The following is an 11,106-nucleotide window of genomic DNA, read 5'->3' on the forward strand; positions in this document are numbered from 1 at the left end:
TCATTTCCAACATTGTTTGGAGAAATGTAATCACTGAAGCTCAGCATTTAGTCCATAAAATGTGAGGAAGTTGTTTTATTGAATTTATATATCACTATATTATATCATGTTTGCATTGTTTTGATGCAGTTTGAGGTACAGTCTCTTTGTTTGTGTGAAAATTGCTAACAATCCTAAATAAACATTTCTAAACATATCTCATTAATACACATTGCTCTGGAATACTTCTGATTGGTCAATGACAGCATTCTGCATATTTTTGTATAATTGATTGTTGTCACAGGTAACTGATTCAGGTGAACTGATTTGATGTGTCCCATATTAACTAATATCAGTTTCACATCAGGGTTCTGATTATCCTGTCAGAATTTACTTTGCGATAAAAGTCAGCTGACTGTACAATATTATGGATTATTTGTTAGCTCCAAAATAAAGACTGGTTGCAAAAATAAATAAATAAATAAATAAAAGGCACACAGAATGGTTTCCTACCTGATATTTTCCACAGCTCATCGTAAGAGAGATGAACTGATGAAGCAGACCTTTTTCATCATCAGATGACACATTTTTGACATGATTTTCCAGTGCCACGTCCAGTGCACATGGATACCTACGAGCAAAAACCACTCAAAGATAAACAAAACACTCCTTGTGATTGAATAACATTTTATGAGCTATACTATACTACAAAAGTGCGGAAGTGACTATAAACCTACCTGGATTCAAAAAGTCGTACAGTAGACTGAATTTTCTGATTAAGAGCTGAAATCTTATCCGAGGGAAGCTCACTGCCACAGGAAACATACTCCTCAAGAAGCAGCCTGAACAAAGCAACAAATGTAGATCTAATAAATCATCAGACCATCATACAGTACATGCATAATGTACAGGGGAAAGAGTTTAATTGAAGCTAAATTAAACCCCGCTTACTTGGCTGCAGTGTTCTCCAAGTTGTTGGATAGTTGAAGATTCTGAAACAGTGATTGTAATAGTCCAGTACTTTCTGACAAACCTTCATTCGGCTGTTCACCTATTAGGAAACAAAGTAATTAACCATGTGACAACAGCAATTTTACTTTTGATTACTTTGATTAAGGGTCCAGGTATCATTAGGTATTAGCTCCTTGACACTACCAATCAAAAGTTTGGACATTCATTATTATAACTACTTTCAATGTTTAGATTTATGATTTAAACTAAAGGCTGGAATACACTACATGACATTTGGCCATATTTTTTGCAACGATTTTTGTTCAGAACTATTTGAAAGTCAGTCGTTAAGCGTGTCTTTTTTTCCTCTGTAACCATTTACAAAGTCGGCAAGTGTATAACACTTAGTGTTTTAAAGGGATAGTTTACTCAAATTTAAATGGTCATCATTTACTCATCCTCAAGTTGTTCCAAACCTGTATAAATTTCTTTGTTCTGCTGTACACAAAGGAAGACATTGAAAGAATGTTTGTAACCAAGGAGATCTCGCCCCCCATTGACTACCATAGTAGAAAAAAAAAATACCATGGTAGTCAATGGGGGGGCGAGATCTGCTTGGTTACAAACATTCTACCAAATATCTTCCTTTGTGTACAGCAGAACAAAGAAATCTATACAGGTTTGGAACAACTGTTCAAGGGTGAGTAAATGACACAATTTTCATTTTTGGGTGAACCATCCTTTTAAACCCTGTTCAGATTTTAAACGTAGTGTGCTGTATTCTAGGCTTTAGAAATAATCTTCGGTACACAGGTGAAGTATTCTGTGGTCATCAACAGAGAAACAAAGTCTCACATGGATTGGTTACAGCATTATGAACGTTGCCTGGAAACAGCTCCAAGCTGCAATCTCATTATTACGGTACCTAAGCCAAAAATTGAATGCAGCATTTTACAAGATATGAGAAAAGATCTTTTGCCAATATACTTGTCTGACTAAATTTACACAGCTCCTACTGGGAGCACTTTGGTGGTTTACATTTATTCAATCTGGATCTGCAATCCAAAGCAACTTGCAAATAAGGAACATCGGGAGCAATGCATCATAAGATCCACCAATATTTGCAGGACACAATAAAAAGCGTAAAAGTGTAGTAGGTTAATGCAAACAAGCTACATTATACATTATAAAGTTGTCATGAAATGGAAATTGTGATTGTATTGTGATGTATATCTAAATGAAATGGCTTCTCGAACCAGAAAAAAAAAAAAAAAAAATGTAGGGCAGGACATGATTTTGTCCATCTGAAATTGACTGGAATGCTGTCGTTTGCTAATTCTGCGATCTCATGTGAGCGACAGAGTGCTGGAAGAAAAGGATTTTTGACTAGGCCTCACACCGGTGCACAGGTCATCAGAGAAAAGATGGAATTGCAAGGGGGAGTGGAAGTTAATGTGTTTCTGTGGGAATTTTTGCCCAATCATCCAGTAGAGCTTTTGTGAGGTCAGACACTGTTGCTGGACAAGAAGGCCTGGCTCGCAGTCTCCGTTCCAGTTCATCCCAAAGGTGTTCAATGGGGCTGAGGTCAGGGCTCTGTGTGGGCCAGTCAAGTTCTTCCACCCCAAACTCATCCAACCATATCTCTATAGACCTTGCTTTGTGCACTGGGGCACAGACATGCTGGAATAGAAAAGTGCCTTCCCCAAACTGTTACCACAAAATTGGAAGCATTGCACTGTCCAAAATGTCTTGGTATGCTGAAGCATTAAGATTTTCTTTCACTGGAAGTAATGGGCCTAGCCCAACCCCTGAAAAACAGCCCCATACCATTATCCCTCCTCTACCAATCTTTACAGTTGGCACAATGCAGTTAGGTAATGTTCTCCTGGCATCCGGTAAATCCAGACTCGCCCATCAGACTGCCAAACAGAGCAGAGCTATTCATCACTCCACAGAACACGTTTTTATTGCTCCAGAGTCCAGTGGCGCAGTGTTTTTCACCACTCCATGTGACACTTGGCATTGTACTTGGTGATTTGAACCTTACATGCAGCTGCTCAGCCATGTAAACCCATCCTGCTGGTGATATTAATGCTGGTCAAAGTTTGGAACTGTTCAGCTATGGAATTATCAGAGCACTGGCATCTTTTACGCACCATGTGTCTCAGCAGTCAGTGACTTTACGTGGTACTTTTTTTTTTTAACGTTTACTATTTTCAATGAAATAGCTTTGCTACCGAATCGCTACATTATATTTCTCAGTAACAAGGGGGTTATGTCACTGTTTTTAAAGGAATTAAACTTACAACTTCATTCTTAATTGAGAGAGATGCTTCATAGATGTAGGTAAATGCATCTTTCTCTCTCTCTCTAAATAATTAATGCAAATAAATGCAATAATTCATTCATTCATTCAAATAAATGTAATCTTACCACATTGCTTTATCTCTGTGTCTGATTTTAAGAGGCAGAAAGCTAGATCTAACAAGCCATAAATTATGAAAATAACTGTCATTTTTACACTTCCATTCAACTATTGCACTCCAAACATCAATAACAGCTTTAACTTGTAAATGCCGGCAAACAACCATGGTATAAGTGGAATAATCCACGGCTAGCTGTGCATTAAACGATTTAAACACAAATTGTGAATGCAATTCTTTGCCTCCACATCATGCAAAAAAAAAAAAAAAAAAGGTTTAATGCACAGCTAGCTGTGGAGTATCCCTTAAACACACACAATTTAAGAATTTGGATTGTATGGTGATTAAGTTCACATAGAGCACAGATAGAAACCAACCATCCTGCGTCATCACAGAGTGTATGAGATGGGGCAGCAGGTAACGCAGTAAGGGACTGACGTCATGGGCTGCAGCTATATTCTGGAGTGTGGACACCAAGGTGGGGGTAGCACACAGGTACCCAAATGCCCTAATGGGAAAAGAAAAAAATAATGAAGTATTTTAGATGCAGATAATTGTGGCAGAAACAAACATGACTAGTCCTTGGGGAACACATCATTTACAACTACTATTCAAAGTCAAAGTAGAGTACAAATTACTAAAACTTACTTTGGACCAACTACACCTTCTTTCTGGTTCTGCAAGAGAATGATAATGCAGCTCAAGCCCTCTCTGGTCAGCTGTGGCATTCGACCTAGAGACCTGCACAACTGCACGGTCAGAGTGTCCACCAGCTGATCCTCCATCACTACCTTCACTGCCATCTGACACACGATCATGTAAGTGGCAGCAGTGTAGTCTAAAAAGTTAGATTTCAGCCCCTGGTTATATAGGGAAAAAGCAGAAAATTATTTGGGTTCAGTAGCATACATCTTTTCTTGGGCCTGGTACAACATTCCTCTCAATCATTTATTTTTGGCCGTTCCATTCTGTGTCAATATTTACCTTTTAAACGTGGTTGACCAATACATATGCCAATTATAATTAAGTAATTTTGTGTACATTGCATTTGCTATCATTACTGGGTTATGTATATATGGCCAATACATTGCACCCCACCACTTGATATAGACAATTGAATCAGTTATTGACTATGTTTACATGCACAAAAACACTCCGATATTAGCAATCTGATTCCCCAATTATGTTTAAGACATTATTTATTATGCAGACTACTTAAATCAAGAAATGTTCAAAAACAGGATTCAGTATGCCATTTTATTTTTCTGTTTAAATTATATTAGATTGTAGAAAATAAGTAAGGAATAATTAACGACGGGCCGTTGAATTCTTAGAAAATAATGCACACCCGAGGTGGTAATGCGGCCACGACGCGAAGCAGAGCCGGGTGTGCATTATTTTCTAAGAATTCAATGGCCCGGAGTCAATTATTCCGCTTATACTACGGTTACCACACTTCAAGACACTGTTCCGATGTTTTATTTCAAGACATTTGTCAGGTTTTTGTCCTTAAAACACTCTTATGTGTGGGACTAATTTCTTATGCATCTCATCCCAAGCCTCCGCTGCTAATTCCAAAAAGTCATTTCAGAACTAGTAATGGAGGCTTGAGCCTTGATAGCAGAATAATACCGTTGATACAGTTATTAACGCAGTTGAGAGACAGAGAGAGAGAGAGTGAGAGAGAGAGAGAGAATAAGCATATGTGTATTACCCGAATCTGTGCGTCTCACACGGCAGCGGTCTCTCTACAGTTATTACCTCGCTGGTGAGAAATGTCATGTAGCTTTTAAGTTGCTAAACTATTTTACTGATTAATTCATCAGAGCAGCACTGACAAAACGTTTCTGTGTGAGTGTGTGTCCGTGTGTATGTTTGAAAGAGAGAGCAGGAGAGAGTATGCGCTTTCAGTACACAATAAAACATTTTGTGGCAAAAACCATGACAATAATTTGTCGTTTTCATCCTATTGCTTACTATATTTATTTTCTTGGTCAGTCGTTGTGGGTTCATATCAGTTGGTTACTAATTAAAATTCTGAATATCAAAGCTTATATTATTATATTCATGTTAAATCAAAAATAATCCATCAAAAACATCTCAGACACATATACATATAAAATATAAACTTAACCACATCAGCATTATGTTCTTGAATCATTGTCTTACCAGTTGTACAAATGGAAGCAGCTTGGCAATAATAGAGTTAGTTATCTTCTCCACTGCATCAAGTGCAGAAACGATGGTAGAAGCATAGAAAGAGAAAATCACACGCAGCTGCGGACAGTTCCCATCCCGGAGAAATCCAGAGTATGCCTACAATATTATTCAAAGCATTAACCAGTGCATTACTATATTAGCAGATTTTAACCAGAATAGCACACAGCCCAGGTTTCTTACCTTTACTGAATTTGTGACCATAGAACAAATTAAATCCATGAAGCCTAAATCCTTATAGCAGTGTGTGAGCAGAGTTCCTCGGGCCAGGGGAACACCAGGTTTCTATAGATAAAGCACAGGGCAGTTAGAAGAGTCACAATCACAAGTGAAGGTATATCATTCTTTACACCGACTACATATATGACACATATATGATATGAAATGTATAGTTTACCTGAAGTCCATGCAGCCAGTGCCATTTGTGAGTTGGATCCTCTATCTTTAAAAGCTGGATCACTCGTACAAACACTTTAGTCTCATGATATGGTAAAACACAAGCAATCAGGCTGTCCTGGTTGTACAGCTGAATGTGGAATCTGAAATCAAGTTCAATTTGTGAAGTGAAGATTTTTATAATTGAAGTGATATGTGTTTTTCCATGCTACAATATATAAGAAGGTGTATGATTTCTACACTACTAGTTCTCAAAACAAAATTGCAAAAAAATCCCTAAAACACAGCACAAAAACCACTTACAAGTTTATCACACTCTAAAACTATAGTCAGCAAACTGCTGGATCACAAAGTGAGACTAAAACACCATAAGTGTGACAATGGCAAATCTATTGAAGGTTACCTGTGTATTAGCCATTCAATGCATTTCAGAGCAGGCTTGAGAAGAAAGTAAGGTGACAGTCGAGTAAGAAAGAGTGAGATGCTCTTGTCCAGTTTCTTGTTGACTTCTTTGGACTGAACGCTGCGCTCTAAAGTCAGAGAGGCTTGACTAAACAGAGTCTCCTGAAATTCACTGAAAGCTGGATCAATACCCATCAGCTCCTCAAGTCCTGTGCATCCTATTCAGAATGATCAATAACAGCAGAAATTAGACAAGGTGACTGCTTGCTGCAATAATTATATACAGGTGAATGATTACAGTAAATCTGCTTGTAAAAGCTAAATCAATTAACAATTAACCCTTGTAGGTCCCTTCATCATTTGACGATATTGACCCCAAACTTTACAGAACGATTGCATAAGGAAATATACATTTTTTTTATATGACAAACTATATATCTTTTTTTTTTTTTTTATTTACTTCTCATCTATGCATTTATGCTGTGTTTTTGTGGATATTTTGTATTTTTTTTACCTATTTACTGCACAATTACTTAGGCATGTCATAAATTGGCTTATGAAAAATTGATTTTTAATGAAAAAAATCACTTCAATGATTAACTTAATTAAATTTAAATTGTATTTGGACACTGCTCTATGTGTTAGGGATAGAATACTACCATCTAGAGGTTTGTGGAAAAACTTTAGGAATTATAGTGAAAGAAAAAAATGCAATGATCACATATCTCCAATAGAGGTCAATAGAGACTGTATGTTTGTGTTTATGTGTGTGTATGTACGTGTGTATGAGATAGAAAGTTCGTTCCACTTTGTGGTTATGGTCAAGGACCAGACCTTTATTAACATGTAAATTTTTTCAGATTTAGGCCAGTTTTCTTGATTTTATTTGCCAATTTCTACAGAAATGCCCTCAGTTTTGTTGAATTTATTTGCCAATTTCTACAGAGATGCCCCGTGTTGCAGTCACACACGTGTGTGTGACTGTGTGTGTATGTGAGTGTTTGTGTTTATGTGTGTGTGTGTGTATGAGATAGAACGTTCGTTCCACTTTGTGTTTATGGTCAAGGACCAGACCTTTATGGAAATGTAGAATATTTCAGATTTATAGTGGATTTATTTATTTATTTTGACAAATTAAATGGAAAAAAAAAAAAAAAGTACATTTTTTCAGTTTCCCATTCATTTTCAATGTGGGGTCAATCTGACCCCAAGGGACTAAATCGGTGATTTTTTTTTAAGCACCTTTATAACAACCAAATCAAGCCCAGATTTTTTTGTGCATGTTTAGATAGATTATTTAGGAGGATTCACATGTTTCATGCCCCTGAGATGAAGGGAACACTTTAAAAACGACGCAAACTGTCAGCGTCAGATTGACCCCAAGGGCCGATTAAGGGTTAAATTGTGAAACAATGATTGCAAGATGACCCTAATCCATGAGCAGCTCAACACTGTCTATATTTTTAAATAGTGTGTGCATAGTTAACAGAGCATAACAGTTGGGTTACATAACTAAAAATTTCTCACATTCTTTATCCATAGAGATTTTAACAATAATTTAAACTGGCCTACAATGGGCTTTGATGAGAAGTGATGATTTATGATTCTATATATGCCATAAGTGTGAACTTAAGTGTTTAATAGCTAAATTCCAGGTGAAGAACTACACTTCCCATAATTCTGAAGAAAGATGCACCAATAAAATGCATTAGTGCCCACTCACTTTTTCAGCAGCAATATGGGAGTGTTTTTTACGTTCATTTTTCCCATAGGGATTTAAAATATTTCTTTGACAAAGCTTTGACTATGAACCGAACCAACCAGTTACAAGGTGAATCACAACATTACAAACTTTTATTTGAAGCAAAAAAGATACCGATGTATTGGCAAATAATCAGTACTGGCTGATAAAAGCAATTATTTTCACTATCGGCCATCAGCCAATTGTTTAAAACAGCAGATGATCAGAGCCAATTACCAATTTAAATATGTTGGAAAAACATGTCGGACCGCAACTCATACTGTGTGTAAAGAAAATGTGTGTTGTGTTGAATATAGACCTTATGCGCCAGAGAAACAAGCACGCTGAATTTTGTCTTTGAACTTCAGATTTTGCGGTTTGAACTGAGGCACTACAGCAATCTGTCATGTCACATTTTAGAGCTTCAAAACATCATTTATCGTTTGATTTTCATGACAAAATAGACAGAATTTGAAAGCTGAGATTTTGTTTTTTATCACAAGTAACAAAGCACAAAGCTCTTTGCAATTACTGGATAGGAGGCGTGCTACAAATAATGTTTGGTGTAGGGAAAACTGCAGACCTGGCAACCCTGGCTTGAGCTACGGGTGATTCATAGGGTTAAATAGAGCCTGCTTTTATGTCACAATTTTTTTAACTGTTAAAGTGTTATTGTTGCATAAAGGGATGGTTCATCCAAAAATGAAAATTATCCCATGATTTACTCACCCTCAACCCATCCTAGGTGTATATGATTATCTTCTTTCAGACGAACACATCCGAGTTATATTTTAAAGTATCCTGTCTCTTCCAAGCTTTATAATGGTAGTAAATGGTGTTGACGATTTTGAAGCCCAAGAATGTGCATCCATCCATCATAAAAGTAATCCATACGGCTCCAGGGAGTAAATAAAGGCCGTCTAAACTGAAGCAATGGATTTTTGTAAGACAAATATCCTTATTTTAAACTTTATAAACTATAATAACTAGCTCCTGGCAAATGGCTGTACAAATCGAGTCTGACGTGATGTATTACGCAGGATGTAGGACGCTTAGATGCCTCTCATGGTTTAAACAAATAGGGCTGGGCAACAAACTCAAGCTCCTCTTCTTTTATATCGAAATCCTCTGACATTTCTCTTTAAAAATTCTTGTTTTGGACTTCTAATTCGTGACCCGTGTTTTGTTTTACTCTATCCTCTGTGCTTCCGCGTCTGTCAAAACACCATTCATCACATCAGAGGTTACACTTCCCCCATATCTTGATGCATACGGCCATTTGCCGGAAGCTGGTTACTATAGTTTATAAAGTTTTAAATACGGATATTTTTTATACAAAAACCCATTGCTTCACTTCTGAAGGCCTTTATTAACCCCCATTGAGCCGTATGGATTACTTTTATGATAGATGGATGCACTTTTTTGGGCTTCAAAATCGTGAGTCCCATTCACTGTCATTATGAAGCTTGGAAGAGCCAGGATATTTATTAAAATAATTCTGATTGTGTTCGTCTGAAAGAAAATAGTTATATTCACCTAGGATGGCTTGATGTTGAGTAAATCATGGGATAATTTTCATTTCCCTTAAAATTTAACTTGCCTTAAATTCAACACAAGGGAGATTTTATTCACACAAAGTATGAGTTGCTGATGGCCGATAGTAAAAATAATTACTTTTAATCGGACGATATTGATTATTGGCCGATACATTGGTGCATCTCCTCCAATTTAAATGTATCATATGCAGTAACTGCATATCAATGAACATAGTACACAAGTTCAAAAGAGCAGTGTGTCTTGGAGGAAAAACAAGAAAAAGCTCTGGTAGGATGAGGAACTCACCCAGTGCATAGAAGGTGCTGCGGTCCATGGTGGCAGCATCTTTAGGGTCAAAGAGCACAGAGGCCACCTCTCTCCGGCTGAGCAGATTCGAGTCATTCTGCGGCAAAGCCAGCCGCTTCAACTGATGTGCTAAAGATGTCATCTAGAGACATGTGATAATAAAAGAATTTCTGTTTTTACACAATGTAACCATTCTGCAGTTTCAATGGATGAGTCTCACAAGAGAATACAACATATTTCGTCATATTTCCCCCAAAATAATATTTTACATAAAGAAGTTTAGTTGAAAGAATTACGTTTTTTTTTGCATCGTGATATTTCATGATAATCAAACTGAAATGTACCCATACGTTTGCCTTTTTAGTTTTCTAGTAACTTTCATAATTGTTATTGAGATTATCATTAGATTTTCACTACTGTATTGCAATACAAATAATTACAATAACGAAAACATTTTCATATATTTTTGACTTCGGTGAAATCGGACTTGGATATGTTCTTGACAGGCTTCATGAGATTTACCGCATATGTGGTGGATCACAAAAAGTACCATATATTGATGATACAACAACAACAACAAAACGAAGATGTTTAAGTTATGATAAAAAAGATGTTATGAGAATACATTTGGGCTGCTAAAACACCTTTACTCGCATACAATCAGGCTATAAGCGACACATGAAAAAGTTATTCGCATAAAATATCAAATGTTTTGATCCAGTATATGACTTTAGTAACCGTAATAGTAGCAGTAAATATATTCCCATACCTTTGAGTGTAGTTATCACACCAAGCAATTTCCACGTGCATACGCCTGCTAGTATGACTTTCCTCTCTGCTTTGCTGTCGGTGGCGGATGAATCAGTTGATGTTGTTATACTGCCACCTAGTGCTTCGGGTGGTTTGTGCGACCAGTGGCAAAATATGTGTAGACAGAAAACCCACAAGAGGGCGCCGTGCAAGCAAACTACATATTTAAATCGTTGTACTGTATTTTTGTTCATCTTTGTATTCACCATCCCCAATATTTTTTTTATAAAAGACCACAGAAAAATAGATATAAAATTGTCTGACCTATCTGCTCAAAATGACCTCCCGTTAGTTTAAACTGTCATTAACAACATAACACATCTCATCAATGTTTCATAAAATGTG

At 36.8% G+C, this 11,106-nt stretch overlaps 1 protein-coding gene across 1 annotated transcript in view; it reads right to left on the bottom strand.

The window, feature by feature from the left end:
- Positions 1-10,973, bottom strand: part of heatr1 (HEAT repeat containing 1) — a 34,655-nt gene extending 23,682 nt beyond the window's left edge. The window contains exons 1-11 of the mRNA XM_051914211.1: positions 10,721-10,973; positions 9,952-10,093; positions 6,370-6,586; positions 5,968-6,109; positions 5,754-5,855; positions 5,523-5,669; positions 4,002-4,213; positions 3,731-3,861; positions 931-1,030; positions 717-821; positions 493-610 (exon numbers count right to left, since the gene is read on the bottom strand). Of these exons, the coding sequence (XP_051770171.1) occupies positions 493-610; positions 717-821; positions 931-1,030; positions 3,731-3,861; positions 4,002-4,213; positions 5,523-5,669; positions 5,754-5,855; positions 5,968-6,109; positions 6,370-6,586; positions 9,952-10,093 (1,416 nt within the window). The 5' untranslated portion in view covers positions 10,721-10,973. The remainder of the gene's footprint in view (positions 1-492; positions 611-716; positions 822-930; positions 1,031-3,730; positions 3,862-4,001; positions 4,214-5,522; positions 5,670-5,753; positions 5,856-5,967; positions 6,110-6,369; positions 6,587-9,951; positions 10,094-10,720) is intronic.
- Positions 10,974-11,106: the final 133 nt, after the last annotated feature.

The sequence above is a fragment of the Ctenopharyngodon idella genome, chromosome 12, assembly GCF_019924925.1.
Source record: "Ctenopharyngodon idella isolate HZGC_01 chromosome 12, HZGC01, whole genome shotgun sequence".
Lineage (NCBI taxonomy): Eukaryota > Metazoa > Chordata > Actinopteri > Cypriniformes > Xenocyprididae > Ctenopharyngodon > Ctenopharyngodon idella.